The sequence below is a fragment of the Carlito syrichta genome, unplaced genomic scaffold, assembly GCF_000164805.1.
Source record: "Carlito syrichta isolate Samal-C Ts95f unplaced genomic scaffold, Tarsius_syrichta-2.0.1 Scaffold306442, whole genome shotgun sequence".
Taxonomy (NCBI): domain Eukaryota; kingdom Metazoa; phylum Chordata; class Mammalia; order Primates; family Tarsiidae; genus Carlito; species Carlito syrichta.
Genome location: NW_007250538.1, coordinates 14,184 through 36,372, shown reverse-complemented (window position 1 = coordinate 36,372; position 22,189 = coordinate 14,184). Strand labels below are relative to the sequence as shown.

The 22,189-nt window shown below is 35.1% G+C and overlaps 1 protein-coding gene across 1 annotated transcript in view; it reads right to left on the bottom strand.

Annotated features, from left to right (window-relative positions):
• Positions 1–22,189, bottom strand: part of HTR2C (5-hydroxytryptamine receptor 2C) — a 123,816-nt gene that overhangs the window by 88,947 nt on the left and 12,680 nt on the right. The window contains exon 2 of the mRNA XM_008063020.1: positions 15,651–15,964. Coding sequence (XP_008061211.1) covers positions 15,651–15,964 — 314 coding nt within the window. The remainder of the gene's footprint in view (positions 1–15,650; positions 15,965–22,189) is intronic.

Sequence of the window (22,189 nt, the reverse complement as noted above, 5' to 3'; positions counted from 1 at the left end):
GCTTTTTCCTCGGCCTAAGATCAGCCCACCTGCTACCCGCTAAAGAATGCCAAAGCCAGGGTAGTTGACTGGAAACTTAACCCAGATTTGAATGCATAGCAAATAAACACTTTTTAGAACTCTAAAGTCTTTGGAGATGGCCTGCTTAAATTAACATGCCCCTAACTTAAATTCTGTGAAAAACTCAATAGCGTCCCAGGCTATTACTCAAGTTGGTGCTGTTGACAGAACTGATTGCCAACAGCATCTGCTATAGATCAGTCATTTTCATGTAAGATCCATAATGAAATTTCGGCCATCTAAGGTGAAAATTGGAAAATTAAATATAACAGTAAATTATTTATAAAGCTAAATTTTTTCCCATTTAAATGACTTTTTAAAAATTCTGAGATGATATCCTTCCTATAGAAACCAGAAGTAAAAGAGCCCATAAGATTGGCTGGAATTTGCTTTACTATTTTAATCTTGTCTCCATGTTTTTAAGAGATAGGCCCTGCTCTTAATATTTCTTATCATCTCACCTTTGACTGAGTTCCCTGAATAGGATTGATTACTGCATCAGACATCAATTATATGTCTTAGATATTTTGGGAGACATGCTGCTAACTTTCTCCCTTGCAACCGCACCTACCCCCATGGAAATTAATTCTTGCCTGAAATTAAACTGTATTTCCACTCAAATTAGAATTATTGGGTTTTCTCTGGAATACTTCTCCCAAATATCCTGCTTCTGACTTTAGGACTAATTTTTAAATGTACCAGCTTACATTGACCCATAGACCTGAAGTTCTGGGCCGCTTTTCAGGTTACAACTTTTGCTTTTTTCCACAAGTAGGAATTGGATTTTTTCCCCCCTAGGTACTCTGCCTCTGGCCACCCTAAATAAATAAGCCCCTACCTTGACATAGTGCTGAGAGTAGGAGGCACAACTCTAGAGGCATTACCTGTATGATCAGTGCAGTTGCTGGCATCTTTCTTTCCCTTTGGCCAGCTAATATGTTCAGTGTAGATCTATTGGCCCTGAGCTTAAAGATTCACTCACATACCCACTGCCTTTTATGAACCAAGATCATGGCACTCAGTTCTCTATCCCCTACTAAATACACTTATCAGAGTGCCTTTCTAACGATGCAGTTCAGCATCTGTTTCCTTGACACGCAGATTTTATTGCTCTTCAGTGAAGCAGAGTGGAGTTTGTTGTATCTGTCATGACGAAGTGGGCTGGGAGATGGGACATCCTACATATGCAACCAGCCAGCCCCTCTTATGAAATAGGGATTTCCTGGCAGCACTATGCAGGATGTTCAACCTCCCCGCCCATGTGAAGTTCCAGTTTCTGCTGAAGGACTTGCTGTTGATTGATGCTTCTCTGTGTGAATGATGTCATGAAGGCCTCTTCCAACCTGGTTTTCTGTTCCTGATGAATTGGCTGTGAGTACTAATAAACTAAATGATCTAGAAGCCTGGTAACCAATAATCCACCTTTAACTTGAACTTAAGTCCCATATCTCAAAAATATCAGTTTCCACCAATTAAATAAAAGGAGACAATCCTGCTGACATTTACAGGTACCAAAATATTTCATAGGTTACAAATACTCTTCAGCTGCACTCCCAATGTAGTCAATGCTTACTGCTTGACTCTCTAAATAATATAAATAGAGGCTTCTTATATAACAGTAGAGGTGATTCTATTGTTAGAAGACCATAGATGGGCTGCACACAATTTTTTTTTTTTTTTTTGCCAAAGCTATTCCAGATATATCACAAGCTAGTTGCCAAAAACACAGGCCTAGCAGGATCACCCTGAGCCCTGAGGCTTTCAGAATGTGACCATGACGCTTAGCCCTTGTACAAATGACATCATTAACCTTACTATGCTATTTTTGTCCACTTTATTGACTTATAATCTATGTAATATAACATAACATATTTACAAGTTGGTTGTAAAAAATCAGAAACCATAAATTTTAACTGGACTATCATTATCATTTAAACACTTTGGGGTGAGGTATAGGAATTTCTCTATAGTTTTTAGATTTGATGAGTGTTTTTTTTCAAAACTGAGTTTGAGTACAGGATATAGCAAAAGAAGAGGTAGAGACAGGCACAAGGCTATAATGATGGATTGGCTGTGGCTCTATATTAAAAGGGGAGGCCTCAGTTCTGGTCCAGGAAGTAACAAAGTTTAGCCAGGGAATTAAACTGTAGATCTGTAGCTTGAGAAACAGATGGATCATATGCCAGAGTTTGAGAATCAAGCAAGTAGAAAACAAAAGAAAAAAATGGCAAGAATAAATGGCTAAGAGTAAAATGGAACAATCGTGGTGCCCCATGGTACACACCAGGACAAACATAACAGAAAAAGACCTCATTTAACTCATTTGTATCTGTGGTGAATCCCAGTTCCTGTTCTGCCTCTTTTTCCAGGTTAAACTAACTATTTGGCTACATACTTAACTCTCAACTTCATAATTTGTCCCCTGGCTACTGACCAGCTTCTTTTTTCTTAACATGCTTTTTCACAAACAGACAGGCCTTCTTCTTGGTATAAAAATCTTCATAAAATCTGAAGATAAAGTATAGAAAAAGCTTGTGGCCTGGATTTTAGATTCGGGTGTCATCAGCAAATGGTAGCATAAAATATAAAAGCGGTTATATTGCCTAGGGAAAAAATGTAGGGGAAGCAGACACTAGACCAAGAACTTTAACAGCTTGTTAAATTACTCTCTGCCGGAAATTTATGTCACTGTAACAAGTCCCTGAAAATACCAGCTGAAGACATTAAAGGAACCACTAGCACAGGATGCTATGGAGTAAAAGGCTACATATTTGCCACTCAAGATTACTAAAAATTGATTACAGTCTACAGTCATATGGTGCAAGTAATCATTTGAAAAGCTAAAACATTTTTGTTCTTCTCCTAAATGGTAGATAACAGTATATTACTCCAGAACCCATATACTAAAGCAGTATTTAAATTTTTATTTTATTTCTTTTGGTACTTTAAAGTTTCTTGGCGATTGCAAAATTGTGCCAAACTAAAGTAATTATGTACAACTTTAACATGACATCATTTGGAGGGTATATATTTCTTTAATTACTTTCATTCTTCTTATCTCGACAACCTTATGGGAAATAGAAATATATTATTCTTAGATTGATGTAGCCAGTGCTAACTAAGTAGCTCTCATGACTCTAGAACAAATTCCTGTTGCTGATTTCAAAATTACAATGCTTCAACTTAGAATAATTTGTTAGGCAGTTCTCTCAAAAACATGATGCAAGAAGTTTCATAAATGGACCATTTTAGAGTGGGGGAAATTCTTTGTTGCCCTATACCTCATTGTACTACTTCTTTTATCAAAGACTGACTTTTTCTTTGTAGAATGTATCCAAATTAAAGTATTTTGATTAAAATTTAATCCATTAAAATCATTCAATTGAATATATTTAAAATGAATATATTAAAACCAGGCTTTTCTGACAGGGAAGTTCTTTGATAGAACTTGTCAAAGTAGTTAAAGCTGTCCTCAAACGCTCAAATTGCATTAGAGAATCAATGTTTAGCTTGGTAAAATCCAACTCATAAAATTAAGCACACTGCAAGCAAGGAGGCAAATATGTTGTGGTCAGAGTCACGTGGGGAAGCTACACCTGCTTGGAGTTCATTTTACCATATCTGGATCCCACATTTATCTATAGCAACAAATGATTCTGCATTTCTTTCCATCTTTGGATTTCAGGTAAATTAGTTCTTACTTTTTCTTAGGTGCACTGATGATAAACTTTGGGGAGAATGTATATTATTCTGAGTGAAACTTCTGCCATGACCTAGGCAGGTGTTTTTAAATGCTTATATGTTAATGTTGCATGCCTAGGCAACACAGAAAGGCCAGTGGAAAATATTAACACTGGAAATGATACTTGAAAAAAAAAATCCTGGTAGCTATGTGAATGTGCAGGTCTGTTTCTCCTCACTGCCAAAAGAAAACTGCCAAATGCTCTCTATTATCTATTAATATGCCCCCAAGTTCTTTCACTGCTGCCTTGAGCCCCTCTGTGATGAATATCTGCTGACATGCACATGCAGAAAATAAGGGGAGCCAAGAAAAAAATATATGGCTAGCAAAAACAAACAAACAAACAAACAAACAAACACAAAGTAGTGAATTCTAATGCTTAAATTCTCCATCAGTCTGACATGTGGCCAAAGTCAGTGTGATGCCATGAGTAATTTCCAGGGCATAACCATCCTCCAGATTGGAAAATTATTTGAGAATGTTTGACAACATGTATTAAAGATGGATGTGCATAAAAGATGAGTGTTGCCAATCTTCCTCTGCTTGAATCCAGTAATCCTACAAAGCTTATTTTTCTCAAATAAAAATCATATTTCACTTACAGCTTCAAAATGTTTTAATGGGAAAAATATGGTATTCCATGTTCCAAACAATAAACTCCAAATTTGCTTAAACAAGGCATATTATAATTTAACATCTGCCTACCTTTTCTAGTTTTCCCTGGAATTGACTTAGAAGGCTAATTTTCCCGAGCATGTCATGCAATCTTACATTTCCATTCATTCTTATATCAGTCCCACTGTCTATAGTGTCAAGCTGTACTCCCTCTTTTCTGCCTCTCAAAATCCCAGTCATATTTGAAAACCTTACTCAAAAGTCACCTCTCCTGGAAGGCGTCTAGAATACTGCCTAACACATAGCAGATTCTAAGTGAATATTATTTAAATGAATTAGTGAATGAAACTTCACAGCTGATATACTCGTACTCCTCCCAGAAGTTTGTGTATATCTCTAGTTTAGCATTTATTAAATAGTATCAAAGTGGAATATATATAGAGAGATAGATATAGATATAGATATAGATATAAACATACAAATATATAAACATATGATTCCTTGAAAACTTTGACCTGGACTTACTTTTTTTCCCCCTAGAATGTAGCAAATTCTGTAATGCAAGGCAAATATCCTCCCTAATACTAACTTGTTGAATGAATGCATGTACTGCTAAACTCGAGTCAACACTCTTATTTATTTTTGGTTAATGAATTCTTTATAGTATATATTTAGAAATTGAAAATGGTAGGCTGGGTGCAACAGCTCACGCCTATGATCCCAGCACTTTGGAAGGCTGAGGTGAGAGGACTATCTGAGTCCACAGGTTCGTGACCAGCCCAGGAAACTTGGCGAGACCTCATCTCTACAATAAATCAAAAATTAGTCGGGCCTTGTGGCGCATGCTTGTAGTTTCAGCTACTTGGAAGGCTGAGGTTGAAGGATCACATGAGCCCAGCAGGTCGAGGTGCGGTGGCCATGAGCGTGCCACTGCACCCCAGCCTGGGCAATAGAGTGAGACTCCCAACTCAAAAAAAAAAAAATAAAGAAAATGGTTTATTTTTCTGCCCATTGTGATAGAAAAGCATATGTATTAAAACCTTTCAAATATCCCTTAAAAAGACATTTTGCAATTAAAGTAATTTTTTCAGGGAGGAGGGATTTCAAATGACTAATGGACTTAAGACTCATGCCACCCATTTGTAGCTCACAAGTGGTGATATAAATCATGCTAGCAAATGCCAAGGAGTTCCTAATGTTGGGATTTACCTTATTGTTATTTTATCTTTTGAAGACCACTATTCATTATTAGCGAGATATGGCAGAAAGTGTTTACCTATAAAATATCATCTTGATAGAGAAATAACACATTGAAGATAAACTTAAAAGTTTTCTATTCCTTGAAATTCACTAGTGACAACTTTGAACTTCACGAAGTGTCATTTGAGTTTAATAATGTCTCACTGAGGCCCTCTCTCATGACATATTTAGTCATCCTTTCTTCATGTGGCACTTACTGCATATTTGTCACTTGATCTAAACTACTCTGCACTGTTTATTCATCTCTTTCTGGAAACATTAAGAGGGTAGGAATCATATCTTAGGGTTCTGTGACACTTTTGCCTGGCATTTTAAGTGTGTGGACTGTTTAACTTTATGGAAATAACTTTATCAAAATACGTTATTCAGTAATCAAATACTTAATTCACAGAAGATGTTTTCTAAATATTTTAAGAGTCAAGGATTTACACATATAAGGTAAATGTGAAACCAAATGAAGGAAGTAAATATTCTTACCAAAATTTAGCTTAGCATTTTAAATATGTGATTTCCAAAGACCCCTGTTTTGGCACATAACATTTGATATAGGTGACAAGTACAAAAGTAACTTTACACTTGTGTTCCAATGGGACATTGACTGTCCCTGTTCCCTAATTGTTGATGGCTCTATCTTTATATCATAGGAATTATCCTTTTTCACATACACTGTTCTGGGTTATAGCCAGATGCTCCATTTATGAGAACAGACCTCATTCCAGTCTGACTAGGGGTATTTCAGTCACACAGTCTGTCCTGGCAAAATTTTCTTTAGCTTGATTAAATACTTGTTGCCAACTTCTCAAGTGAGAACACTTATGGAACAATGTGCTTTCTCAAAACCACTAACCCTAATTAACCCTGTTTGCAGAACAACTAATTTATTTCTTAATTAATTAAAGGTCAATAAGTAAAACCAAGAGGCACTTGTGTGCCCATGGATGTTTAGCTCATATGCACTGTAGCTTAGGTTAGAAACTCAAGACATCATGTTGCCGAATCAGTGAAACTGAATCTTAATAATTAGAAAACCCTATATTAAATGGTCTTCACCAGCATTTATCTCAAATGAAATACAGGTGGATTGGAGTTAAGAGGGCCACAAGTTGACAGAAATAATGTCACTAGAGACATCATCTATGTGGTAATTTGGGAGCTAGGAAAAAACCTCATTTAATTGATTATAGTAATTTACATGCTATCATTGTGAACCCTGTTCTCACCAACTGATCAAGGAGACATGTTCTTCCTCTTAACTTCTCAACTACTTATTATGTGTTTAATACATGCCATCATTAGCTAATAACCTCACATTGTTCATTATCTTTTTATATAAATTTCTGCCTCCCACCAAATACACAAACACATACATGTATATAATGACATTATAAACTCCCTCACAAGCAGCGATTGGGACTAATACATTACATCATCCTTCTGGGAATTGTTCAAGCTGATGAAAAGCAGATATTCAATGAGTATCTGCATATTGGTTGCGGTTTGATCTGAAAGTTGTAATAGTCTAACAATAATTTTTGCTTTCTTTGATCATTGTTAGAGCATCTCCTTCCTGGTGGCTTACTAGTTGTTTCTGGATCCATAAGAACTCTTTGAAGTGTTAAAGAAGGTGGAGTATAAGGACAGGGTGGTGTGGGATGGGAGATCTCTGGGTAAAATAAAAATTTTAATTTAATTGAAATATATGTTTAAGAGGGCTACAGAAACCAAACCCAATCTAAGTGCTCAAAGTAAAAGGCATTTTGGCAATTATATATATGTTATGTTATATATCATATTATACGACATCATATTTAGGCAAAAAAAATCCTTCTAGAATACATGTTTGGTACACCTGGAAATACATAATTTATATGTTCAGATACGCAATATTTTTGCTTGTAGGTAAAGTCTTGGTCTAATGTAATACTAAAAATAATAATACCTTAAAATCATACATGAAGTTATAGTTTACCAGATATTTTCACTTTCAGTCTTTAATATAAACACCTGTGAAGTAGATGCTAAGTGAGGTGATGTAGGTAAAAAGACTTATCCTGATAGACACACAATAAAATCTAGTAATTTATAAAAGCGAATTTAGTTCTTAGAGATGTAGTAACTTGCCCCACATCACAGTATTTATATGGTATTATTTAAGAGTCAGTTGATTTAAAAATCTGGTTAAAAAATGGTATTTCTTGACCAGAATTAATGCTAAGAACTATGCAACTCACAATTCAAGTATCTATATTATTAATTTATTAATACTTTTGTATAATTTTTCTATTAAACTATTTCCTTTTTACTGGTAACCAAGCAAAATATACTCTAACGTTTAGTGGAAATAGCTTGTCATCTTCTTTTTCTTACTCCAATTGCCTTTCTAGAGAACATTGAAGTTGATCAACTGTGGTTTACATGTGCCACCCACTGGCAAAATTCATGTATATACAGAAACTGTAATCTTAATTTATGAAGAATTGAAAATTGAAGACTTCACTTTCTTCCATTATGAGAAGCACTTAAAAGAATATAGGAAACTTACTTTTCATTATTTTTCTACCTTTTGTTTTGAAATATATTTTCTATTTGAAATTAAACACATGAAACCTAGCTTCAGCTATTAGTTTAATAAGACATATTCAACCTTGTCATTTGTACTTATTCCTAAAATGGGAAATCAAAAACATTTTGTCACTCTCCTTAGAAATATGAAGGGGATATTAAGTGAGTGTGAGTGTATGAGATGAGGTTAAAATAAGATAGATAAATGAATACGTGCTTAATAAAGAGTAAATACCTTTACTTTAGTTCCCCTTCAAAGTCTTTTTCTGCAGGCTCTTGAGGAAAAAAATATGTTTTTTTTATTAAACCAGTGTAATTCTTTTAGATTCCAGGAATGCGATTGATCTAGAATGAGGAAAGCTCTTGTACTAATTTCAGAAGATAGCCTTATCTAGCTCTCCCGGGTATACTCTTAAGTACTAATTCAGAATACTTTTTCTGTTTTATTCGAATAGAGTTAAAATCCAGATTTACCATGATCCTACACAGAAAGCAGCAATATAAAAATCTATAATGGTTTAACTAATTTGCAGTTATGTATGTTTTCTTAAAAGTCCTTGAATATCCTCTAACATATAATTAAAGAATAAAAATATAAATAAATAGAATAAAAATGAAAATTCTGCCTCCAATCCCTGTTAAATTAAATATTTCTCAGTGAAAAAAGAGTACATTGAAAAAAAATCTCATTCAATCTTGTTGAGGCTCTTATTTAAAAATAAATAATGAAACTGGTCATAGAAAAACATAATTCATTAGTGTACTTTTGAGACAATGTTATATGAACATTGGGTGAGCAGTTTCTCTGCTATATTTTGAAAGAATAATTAGAGGACAAAGATTTTATATATATTTTATTTGAAACACAAAACAAACCTCAGCATACAAGGAATATGGACATTTGACTAAAGAAGGAAAGAAAGAAACCAACTTTTTTTTTTTTTTGAGTTGAAGTCTCACTCTGTCACCCAGACTGGAGTGCAGTGGCCACTCCCGGCCACCGCAGCCTCGACCCGCTGGGCTCTGGCGATCCTTCCGCCTCAGCCTTCCGAGTAGCCGGAATTACAGGCATTCGCTACCACACCCAGCTGATTTTTTGATTTATTGTAGAGATGAGGTCTCGCTGCCCAGGCGGGTCTCGAACTCGCGGGCTCAGGCAATCCACTCACCTCAGCCTCCCAAAGGCACGGGATTACAGGCTGAGCCACCGAGCCCGGCAAAACCAACTTTTAAGATTAATCCAAGGATGCTGATACTACACAGTCCAAGACCTCTCTTAGGAATATATACAGATAAATGTGAACAATTAAGATTCCTTGTTGTAAGAGATTCTATTTAGCATGTAAAAGACAGCTTTCAAAATTAAATTACTTTCCTTTAAAATAAAGGCTAAGTAGATGATTATTACTCATCTGATGCTTAAGAGTAAGGATTATGAGGATATAATTCATTCATTCTAAGCAAATTTTCTTGTATGTTCACTTAGAGGGCAACAAGAAATAAAATGTCTTCTGAGTTATTAAAATAGTATGTAATTAAAGAATAGGTTTTTCATCTAGGACCTTTTGCTAGGACTAATCAAACTGATTATAAAGATCACAGACACATAAAATCACATATGAAAAGTAATAATATTATATGAAATAGTATTTCTTCTTTTCATCTCCCTGTCATTCACAAAGGCACTATAGTTCTCCTTTCATGATCATTTCAAACTGAGTAACTTGTTCAAAGTGACATAACTAGATAACTTAAATATAGAATCTTAAGACATAATAGACAACCTAGAAAATATTTTTTTCAATCTCCAGTCCAAGGCAGACATTTTTTATATAACCTCCAGTGATTGGGGTGAAGGAGTTCCTCTCTATGAAAGATAGCGCTTTCTATTTTATCGAAACTTAATCTGCTATTTTCTGTATCTTTTACCATTTATCTTGCTTTTGCCTTTTGAAGCATATGAGCATGAAGATCTTTCAATTATTTGAAGGTATATCATGACCTCTCCCACTTCTCCTTAATTCCATTTTCTAATCTCTTGGCATCAGAGGCACTGAAACCTGGGCCCTTCAACTCTGTATCTTAAGTGGGTGTTAATCCTGTTGAACTGCACTGAAATGAAATTATTTTGATTAAAACTGTGGTTCTACCTGATCTCAAATCAGGTGAAGTGGGGACCAAAGTGAGGCCCAAACTTTACCTGTACAATGACCATTTGTATACCTAACGCTGAATTGTACCTCACATATTAAAAAAAAAAGCTGTGGTTCTAAAACACTGTGTATTGGCTAGAACCATGTACAGTACTAGTAAATGTACAGTAACTATTAACTATTTTTATTATAATAAACTTGGAAAAATAACTCTTGAATATGCATGATTAGAGGACTCGGTTAGGTGGTAACTGAATTTATTTAGCTTTGACAATGCTGCCTATCCACCTGTAGTAAAATGACTTTTGCAAGCAGAACTGGAATGTTAATTTATTTTGTGAACTTACTGGAGAATTAAACTGGTAATATGTATGTAAAAGTTGTGCATATTTAAGGAGAAAAAAGAGAGAAAGAGAATAATGACTAGAGACGGAAAACTCTAGATATATAAGAATAAAAATTGAGGCCTTTAGACTATATACTTCAATACATTTCACTAGAATTTTCTGATGTCACTTTTTTATACTTGTAATTGAAACTTACCTGCCTGATAAAGAATTTTCTCCCTTAGAATACAAAACTGGCAGTAAAATGTTAAGTGTATTAGCAGAGGGAAAGGGGATATTGGGAGAAGACTCAAAAGTAGTGATTCACAGGTCTAGATGTGTTGGGCTAGGGAATTCTAAATATCTGACCTCATGAATTGATTTGCAAGGGAAAAGGAGGCTTTCATTTATCCATACTTTAAAAGGCCAGATATAGAGGTAAGTGGTAGGTATATACAAGTACAGAAGACTGACAATGTCCCTGTTAAGCTTTTCAGAGGAAAGTTTTTGTGTAAATGCCAAAGGACAGGAATTAAGGCATCAGAATATAGACTCAAGATCAGCCCTATGGAATGTGTAAACCCTGGGAAGACATCAAAAAGTAAAAATGAGAGAAAAAATGGATCTGTTTTACAGAGGGACTTTGTGAAGGAGACAGAGACAAGCATTGATTTTTCAATGTCTGGATAACAGAGTATGACACAGTTATGGGAGGAAATGTTCTTAATTTGTGCAAGGGACCCAGCTAAGTACAATGAAGACTAAAGCAAATGCAGCACCATGTGGTATCTTGAGGGCTTGTAGGTTTAGCAGCTCAGGTAACAGCACCCTGGAGAGGTACGCAGCATTCTTATGGAAGGTACTGGTGGTGAAATGGCCGAGCATCAACAGAGACCACAATGCCTGGTGGCGGATTGTGGATGCCCAACAGACACGGCGGTACTCAGCAGATGCCCAGCAAACGATGAAGGATACCCTACCTTAGGTATGGCGGATGATGGATGTCCAGTGGGAGATGATGGATGCCCAATGGCAGATGATGGATGCCCAGCAACTGTGAATGATGGCAGGTGATGGTGGATACATATGAAAGCCCAGAAGAGTTGCAGCAATGCATGATGCAAATTGTTTATTCATGATCACATGTGAGATAACCCCTGGGGACTTCTAGAAGTACTGGGGAAAATGGGTGTACTTTTCTAGAGGGCTGTAGGACCTTTGCTAGCACATGGAGGTAACAAGTCAGTGAATGTTTCCATATCAAGGCATCCATATCAATGGTTTTCCCTATCAATGGTATCCATATCAAAGTTGCCCCTTTGATTCTCATAGCTGTGATGCCTGTCACAGACAAGACCTCTTTTAAGAACCAGGTAGCTAATATCAGTGAGTAAGACAGCTGAGTGTAAGAAGATGGTAGGTAATATCAGTAAGACTGCTGGGTGTAAGAAGTTGGGGAGTGGTAGAACGCATAGCAAAACTGGAACTCACACACTATTAAAAGGCATTCAGACTACAAAGTTTAAAAACTGTTGGTTAGGCCAAACAAAATTTATCTGCGGACAAAAGTCCCCCAGGCAAAAGGGCCACCAGTCATAATCTTTCATTTAGGTGACCAATAAGTACCAATGTCCTGGAGTTTAATATATCATTTTTCTAGAAATGTGCAACCACCTTTATACAAATAAAGAAATTGTTTCACTTTGAGAATGAACTCTAGTTATACAAATTTTGGAAATATTTAGATATATGAGAAGATTGTCTTCTGTCATTTGTAAACCAATTCAAATAAATCAGGAAAATTCCATTTATCACGTGTTCATTTTCTTTCTTTCTTTATAATTCAAAAAATATTTTAATAAACTAAAAGACTCTAGGGTTGTAATAATAATAGAGAAAACAGATGATAAAGTTCAACATCCATTCTTAAAAAAGCAAAACTCCTAGATAACTGGGAATACAAAATGATTTCCTTAATCTGATAAAGTCTACCTCCTAAATTTCATTAAAAACATCATTTTATTATTTTTTATTTTATTTTAAAGATGTGGGGTACAATTCAGGATTAGGAATACAAGTGGACATGTTACAGGTAAGTTAGAATACTGTTTATCACCCTAGGGACGAGGGAGAGGAATGTCAGAAAGTACTAGCAATATATATTTTTTTAATTTTTAAAGATGTGGGGGTGCAATTCAGGGTTAGGTATACAAATGTTGATTATGCAGGTACCTTGTTGGTGAGATGTATCACATGTTTATTTTCATGAACTAACATTATTTCATGTATGCTTCCAGTACATTTATGACATCTTGGACTCCAGTAAATGAATTTTGATGGAATTCCTGAAAATCCCTGAGGATAATAGTGGAACGTATGAGAATGAATCTTCTACAGGAATTTTAGTTACCAGACTAACCCACAGTTTTCTTGATTGAGGAGAACAGAAAACCTAGCCTAACACTCCTACCTTTTCAAAGGATTCAAATTAAGTATTTAAATATTGTTCATTATTACTCCTAGCTCTAACTTAGATAAGCAAAAAAAATTATAATGTTTTAAATATTTTGAAAAGAATTATGTTGGTGTTTACTTGCTTTTGTTCAACAAAATAGTTGTATATAAATTATGTAATTTTCAATTTCTGAAAGCACTTCCCCTAATTTAAAAAAAGCTACTAGAATAGATAATGTATTTCCTCACCAAATAACCTGGAATCTACCTCTGTACACAGATGTCTGATTGCATAGGTTGCATGCAAGTATGAAGTAAGAAACCTATTTTCTTCAACATCCCTGTATGTCTAGTTTGGTTGAGATCTTGCAAATGAATTATAAATATACTGTTGTCTAAAAAGAAATTATGGGTAACAGAAAGAGGATGTGGGGTTGCATATTTCTATTGTGGTAAATTAAAAAATACATATGAAAGCACCATGTATGTTCAATGGCAGATATTGATGGAGAATAAAAAGTCCAAGAATGAACATTCTAGACTTGTAACATTAATCCAGTAGCTTTGAAAAAGAAACTAATCTCATCTGGTAGCCTCAGATATTGTGAGGCAAAAATTACCCAAGAAGAAGACTATAGAAACTTGGCTTGAGAACACCTTTTTTTGTGGGCCGTCCATTTCAAAAAGGACGGCCCACAAAAAAAATCCCTGGGAACTCAAGTGTGCTGAAAAAAATACAAACAGTTCCATTAAAAAGTGAGCAAAAGACAGAATAGACACTTCGCCAAAGAAGATATATGGGCAGCCAACAGACACATGAAAAAATGCTCAGCCTCACTCATCATCAGAGAAATGCAAATCAAAACCACATTGAGATACCACCTGACCCCATTAAGAATGGCCATCATTAATAAAACAGACAACAACAGATGCTGGCAGGGGTGCAAAGAAAAAGGAACACTTCTACACTGCTGTTGGAAATGCAAACTAGTGCAACCTCTCAGAAGACAGTGGTTGCGATTTCTGAAAGAACTAGAAATTGACTTCCATATGACACAGCAATTCTATTGGAAAAATACCCAGAGGAACTCAAATCATTCTACAAAAAAGATACCTGCACAAGCATGAGCCACTGTACCCAGCCAGTCTTTATACCCACTCACACACACAAACATATATATATATGTTCTATATACATATACATATATACATATACATATATTCTATATACATATACATATACATATATTCTATAAGAAGACTGAGTGAGAGTCAGATAGTCTAAGTAACTTTCTCAAGTATATATATATATATATACATTAAGGTAGAAACTGGCAAAACAAAACAGGCAACACAGGACAAAATATATCTTCTAAAACAGTTTCACTTCATTTCAGTAACTTTTTTCTCAATTTTGGAGGTATAGAGTGGCAAAATGCCCAATGAGCAGTTAAAATACTGATGCTTTGAAATGCACGATGATGTTTTTCTGATAATACTTTATAAAATACCTATTAAGATAATCTACTGTTATATGTTTAGAACAGGCTAATTCATTTCTAAGTTTCATGAGCGATTACTTTCTAGATGCATTGTTTTTCTTTTAGAATTTGATAACTAGATACACTTTCAATATTATTTCTTGTATTCTAATTCCATTATATATTCCAGGGAGCTGAGTCTATTTTTCTCCTTTGTGAGATGAGTATATTGCAATTAAATTCAAAATGGGCTCTTTGGCTTCCTAGCAAAGCTACTTTGTAGAATTGTATAAGCGATTCCAATTGTTCATCATAAATATTAGCCATAAACAAAACTTAGGTTAAAATGAACAAAACAAAGAGATAACAGAAAATCAAAAGAAAAATTAAAAATACTTTAACATAAATCATTGAAACTTTCAGCGCCCAAATTTTTATAGTAATGATGCAAACTTGCACTTACATACTTAGTAATTAAATTTATTTTGTGTCTTCTTGTAAAAACATGAATTATAGACTCCATGAAGAAGAAGAATAGCTATTATTAAGTGCCTATTTTGTGTCAAGGACTTAGTTTGGCAACATTAAGAATTACTTAAAAACAGAAGATGAGACTGTTTTTCCTTGTTTGTATTAGAGATGGTACTAGGTATGTGTACTGCCCAGATTTACAGGGGTTGGGAGTTGTTTCTGTTACTGTCCCATTGTGTACATTTTAAGACAATTAACTGTTCTGTCCTTGTTTACAAATGACACTGAGCAAGAAAGCATCTATGTATGACTTTAGCATATTATAAAATATCTGTTTTGCTTTTTGAAGACTCTGCTCCCAATTTATTTAATAAATGATAAACACATCCAATCCCTTCTGTCACACAATTTGCTTTTTTCTTTCTACAAATGTTCCAGATAAAATAATTAACTTTATGAGTTTTTACCATGATACTTGACAAAAATCTATGACATAATATAAGATTGAAAAGCTTATTGTACTCACCATAAAGGATGGCAAGTAGCGACAATGGCATGACAAGAAGTCCCACGAGCATATCTGCGATGGCCAGGGACATCAAGAAGTAATTGGTGGCGTTGTGTAGTTTCTTTTCCATGCTTACTGCCATGATAACGAGGATGTTGCCACCTATTGTCATGATTATTATTACGACGATTGAAAGTGCTGGCCAGTTTTGTACCCCGTCTGGAAATTTGAAGCGTCCACCATCGGAGGTATTGAAAATGTCAGTTACTATAGCTGCTACTGGGCTCACAGAAATATCACATTGCCAAACCAATAGGCCAATTAGGTGCACACTGAAAATAAAGAAAAAAAAACAATCAGGTACATGTTATATTGCTTTTACACAATATACTGCTCATAACAAACAACTGTTTCTTATTCAACAGTCATCATCATCATCATCATGTCTATTCTCTTAATTAAACCAGTATTTCTTCTTTCTATCCAAAGAATACTTTTATCGAGTCATTTTTATAAATTAGGCACTTAACTTATGAAATATATACAGATAATCTTAATTAATCTCATACAACAACCTCATGAGGTCAGTACTGATTCTATAAGAAGACTAAGTAGGAGTCAGACCGACTAAGTAACTTTCTCAAGCCAATACATTCAGTAAGTGGCAGGGGGAGGGTCCATTCTCAGTTCCCACTGATTTCAAAGCCTGTGTTTTAAACTTTTTACTCTGATGTGAATCCACGGTACTATTTGATTTGCTGTAATTGCCTATTCTTTGCATTTTGGAGATAATTTGTTTCAAAATATCCTCTGTGACAGCCGACAACAGAATGGAGATTTTCTTAAAGGATCCAGTGCCCTGACAAGAAAATTGGAAGCTGCCTTCTTTTGATTCAAAACTAAGAAGGAATAAGTTGCTATCAAACCATCTTCAGGTAAGTGTTTTGAAGAGGCACAGTGGGTTTTGACAACAGTACATACTCATTTATTTTGAGAACTCTTCCTACCTTCTCAAATTTGTAAAGTGACTTTATGCTGGGCCAATGGTTTCTTAATATATTGTATTGTACTAGAAACGTTCCTTCCACCTGCCACCCTCCTTATGTTTCCTGGACCCTGTTCTAGGCTAGATAATAATTTGTGGTGATGATTAATACCTATGAGTTTGTTACTTTTCATGTACTGGGAACAAAATCTCTTAAGTCATTTAAAATGTACATTTCTCATGTGGTACTTAGGTAGATTCTACCAGTAGGAATTTCAGGCCAAGTTGCAGACTACTGCAAGAGATGGATGTGATTATCATTTACACATTCTAAATTAATTTCTTCCAATGGTGACATGAGATTTATTTCAGTTAGATATGTAAGTGCTTGCTCAAAGAGAACTCATAAAATGTCTGATAAAAAGAGCATGCTTATTTTCCTTAATAAAACAGACAAGACAGACAAGCATGCTCAATATTTCCTGCTTACAAACAAGAAATATTATCTGTGAATGGCTGCTTTATGTTTATTTTAAGTGCAGTAATAGTTATTTGAATATTAATTATATGACTATTAAACCTACCATATGCTTATATATCATATATTTATATACTATATGCATATTAATAGGTATATGAATATTAGACATAGTATATGAAATAATAGTTATATAAATGGATATTAAACAGCAACATAAGTATAATTTTCCTATATGCAGTGGTCTTTAAAACTTGATATTATTTACAGAGGAGATAATTGCTTCTTCTGGCACAATAAAGACTGAATAATTTTCTATGCAAGACAGTTGAAGGAAGATTCTAGAATTAGGGAGATGGAGCACATGACATTATAACATTTGGAGTCTATGCTTTCTTCATGAAAGTGCTTTTATGTCATTACCTCAGTCACTTATTCTTTGAACTGTAAATAGTATCTCTATGTAGGGATAATACATATGTGATTTGCTTGGCTCATTGCTCATTACCATTATCAGAGAAATTTACAGTAGTAAAGGTAGATGATTATGATTATCATAATCATATCATATCATATCCATATTATATAATGTATGTGCACACACAAGATACTTTCTGAACCAAAGCTAAAACACAGCCTTACAAAAATGACATGACTTAACCCTAAGTCAAAATGTTGCAATATTTTTCTAGCATATTTAAGAGTTATTTCTCTTGGTTTCTCTTAATATCTTGTTAATATGATTCTGTGTCTTTAAAGACAATGAAGAAATCATATAAATATACTGACTTTCTCATTCTACAATGGATAGTAAACCAGTACTCCCAACATTCGGTCTCAAATAACTTCATCATTGGTCAAAGCTATCTGATAGCACAAACAACATAGAGGATAGATTCATATATAGTGATTTTTCCCAAATAATGAGAGGTAATCACTAAATCCTTTCAAATGTATTATTTTCCTAGTACATAGAAAATAAGCTAAAAATTATGATTCCAAAATCTATATCATAATTAATCTACGTTTAATAAGAATAAAAGTTATTAAAATAAGGTATCAAATAAATAGAAGCAAGGCATTTGCTCTCAGCTTTGATTACTTTGTCACTGTATTTGTTGTATGTGGCATGTTGTCAATGTCCTGGCTATATGATCGCCATAATTTTTTGACCAATCACTTAACCTATCAGAACATCAACTTTCTCATCTGTACAAGGATGATTTCTGTCACATGGTGGGCATTAAATAATATAATATATGTAAATCCTGAAAATAGTACCTGTGTCATAATAGGTTTTCAGTATATGTTGGAGCTTACATTCTTTCTGCCTTCAAAGTTAAATAAAAGTGTTTTATGGTTGCTATATATTAACTCATGTATTTCAAAATTTGTCAGGAGAATTTAAGTTCCAATTTTGTTTCAAGACAATACCTATGTATAGAACTGGGCTCAGAAATTTTAATTTTAAATCCAGAGTATCTTACAGGGTCTTTTCTGGCCTAGCTGACGAAAAATTTGTCCTGCTGACATTTTGCAAAAACAATTTTCAGTTTTGTAATTAGCTGATGATAATCTCAAGTAGTCCCACAAAATTTTTCCTCAAATAATAAGCTGCATCTTCTATTGTCAATTGCATAACAACAAGTATATTTATCCTTAAACCCAGAGAATAAGGCTCTAGCAGAATATGCAGTCCAATTTCAAAGTTTCTAAGGAAATGATGAAAACCTCTAAATTCATTCATATGCCTCTAAAAATGGTAGAGAAATACAGGATAAAATTGTAAATGACAGTGTTGCAAGGAGTGGGGGCAGGAAGGAAAAAGATTGTGCATAACAAAAAAATACATGAAACAATTATGTTTAATTAAGAATTTTACAACTTGAGTATATTAGAATTTGGTGATAGAAAAATATTTTACATAGTTATCTTGCCTATCTCTACTGATCAAAAATATTTTTCTTTTTTAAATAAAGAGTCCATGATAAAAATACTGAATTACTGAGGAATCTTGTTAGATGTAAATATATCTCTTGTGAATTACAAAATAAGGTGATGATATTGGGATGGATCCTGACAAAAAAATTACTTCAGTTTCCTGACTTCAATTAAATTCAGTTTAATACATTCTTATTGATCATCACTTATGGGCAAAGTTTCAGGATTTTTATTGAAGTTCAATTTTATTTTCTACAATTTTGTAATGAAGAATTGGCAGTATTATAATTAAGCCTGGTTTTAATACTTATGCACTCAGTAAAATTATATATAAAGTTATTTTACAAAAGAAGAGTAATTTAGGTCTTACTCCAAAAACTTATGTTAACTGTCATTAAGCCCACTGGAATCTCATAAAATATGTATACAATAATCATAACATATTTCTGGACAATATATATAATTTACTCATTGCTATTAAATTTTAATGAAAATATAATGTTACATTCTTAGTAGATAAAATGATAATTTAATTTAAAAGTCTAAATACATTTAAATCTGCTGAGTTTTTGCATGACATATGACAATGGGCATTATTAGAAGACAAGAATGGTTCATTGTTTCATTCATAGAATAAAAAATTGTGTATGAATTAATTAATTTCATAGCAGAATAATTTGGTGCCCTTGAAGTTAGCCCACCAGCCATTTTGTTATATGTGCCAGTGGCTATATATTGAGTTGGCACAGGCTCATGGAGTAGGAACATTTGTCTATTCTTTTTCCCATACCTAAATTTTCCTTTTCTTATCACTGTCCTTCACCCTTTCCTTCCCTATTATCTGCTCTAGCTCTCTTGGAATCACAAATGCTTGAACTATCATTATGACAATGACATTCAGGATTGGCTACAGTGATACATGCTGTGAAAGTGCCAGTGCTGATGGGGTCGGGATGATGGCGGCTGCGCCAGACTATGAGTCCCCCCCGTGTGAGTGAATGAGTGTATGGAAAATTTTGTGTACATGCTGGTGAGTGAGTGGGCATGTGCATGGCTGACTAAGGGCTAAGGAGCTAGCATCCAGGACTCTCCTGGTGCAGCAGCTGGTGCCGCAGCTGCTAGACTTGGACCCTAGTGATTCCCGGGATGTACAAACTGAGCGCCATTTTCCATTTTTTAAAAAAATCAACAAAACCCTTCCTGGGAAAAAAATGCTTAGAGAGACTGTCTAAGTGGGGGTTCTTGAGCAAGTGGCCAGGCCTCTGGTGCAACAACTGGTGCTGCAGCTTCTCTGCTTGGTCTCTGGCTATTCCCAGGTTGCAGAAGCTGAGTGTCTTTTTTTAATGGAAAAATATTTTCTTGTGAAGAAGCAGTGGGAAGAGATCATACCCCAGGCCCTGTTTCACCACTGCAGCAGGAGAGAATTACCAGCTCCTGCCTTTGCCTTACCACTTCAGTGCCTGGCAGGCCACTGGCACCAGGGGCTGTGAAGGGAGTCCAGAGGCAAAGTTCCACAGAAGAGGACAAGGGAGGCACCCACCATTGTCTTGAAGGCGGGGCAGGAAAGTGCTCTGACTTGTTCACCATGGAGCAACAGACCCCATCTCTGTGACGGGCAGATTAACTACTCAGGGATTGATGGTGACCCAGAGAGAATATCCTGAAAGCACAAACTTCGGAGGAACCTGATGAGTGCTGAGTTCCAGGCACCTACCCCCTACCCTGATCCAGCTTTGGGACAAAGGGTGTGGCCAGAGAAGGATGAGGAAGGACTCTGAAGATGATGGGAGCCGGCTGTGGAGGCCTGCCTGAGCGTTAGGGACCCAGGCGGGCTGTGGACCTTGAGACCACCAGGCTGGTTCAGGAGCTGAAGGCCCATTCCCTCCTCCTTTCTTTGTTGTTTGGCATTACCTACTGGCAGGGACTTTTATGATCTAAGCATGAAGTTCTGAGAATATGATAGGTATGGCTGACACTAGAGATCCATTGTTCCCGTTTCTCACAGACTGCAGTTTTGGCTTTAAACTTAACACAGTTCAAACTCAGATCACATTTGGGAGCCTTATACATGATACAAGCTTCTTTATAAGATTTAAAAATATATTTGTAGAATTAGTATATACATTTAGAGAGCTGTTTCCAGCTTTAGATGGTATAGATGATTATCTAGGGTTACCAGAAATGGCCCAGCACGAACTCTGGGCCGGGCCATATTCTAAGGGCCCAGCGTTCACTTTGGGCTGGGCTGCATTCTTTTAAACCGGTTCTTTAGTTACAATTAGTGTAAGTTTTTTCTACTTATAATAGAAACTGAATTTATTTTATTCATAGAAAGTATTGTAGAATAGGTCATGCTACATGAGGGAATTATGTTAGTTCAAGCATGATCAAACATGATACTTTAAGGTTTTATAAGAATACAGCTAACTTTAGAAATTTCATTGTTCCCACTTTCTACTAATTGTGATTTTGGCTTTAGTACAATTACAGTTTGTATTTGGGTTTTATTTTAGAAGCTTTATTGCTGATGATCAGCCTTATATATCAGGATTAGGAATTAGAAACTTTTATAGAAATTAAGATAGATACATAGGATTTTAGAATAGCCATTTTGTTAAGAGATCATAATCAATTGTTCCTGGAAATGCCCCAGCATGATCTTTGGACTGGGCCACATTCTTTAGGAACTGGTCTGACCTATAATTAAGAGTTTTTTATAGTACAGGTAAAGTTAGCACAGAATAGAAAGGTATTAGAATTTGTCAGTCATTAGGTGTTGGTATGCATAAGTTTTAGAAGTTATTGGTTATTAGGATTTTATGATGTTAAAATTGTTGTATTGCTTTTGAGGAATATAAACCAAGCATGGGGAACAATGAGATAATTTTGGGATTATCCTTCCTCATGCTTGGAGAAAACGCCTGGTGGGTGGGGACGCCACCCCACCTGGCTTTGTGTTCACATAAAACTCTTGTGACTTGATTGGGATTGTCCTTCCTCATTCCTAAGGAAATGCCTGGTGGGTGGGTGATGCCCCTCACCCACCTGGCTTTGTGCTAACGTGAAAGTCTTGTGATTTAACATGTGAAAATGTGGGATAAAAGACTCAAGGTTGGTCCCAATAAACGGCTTCTGCTCATTTCACTGAACAGT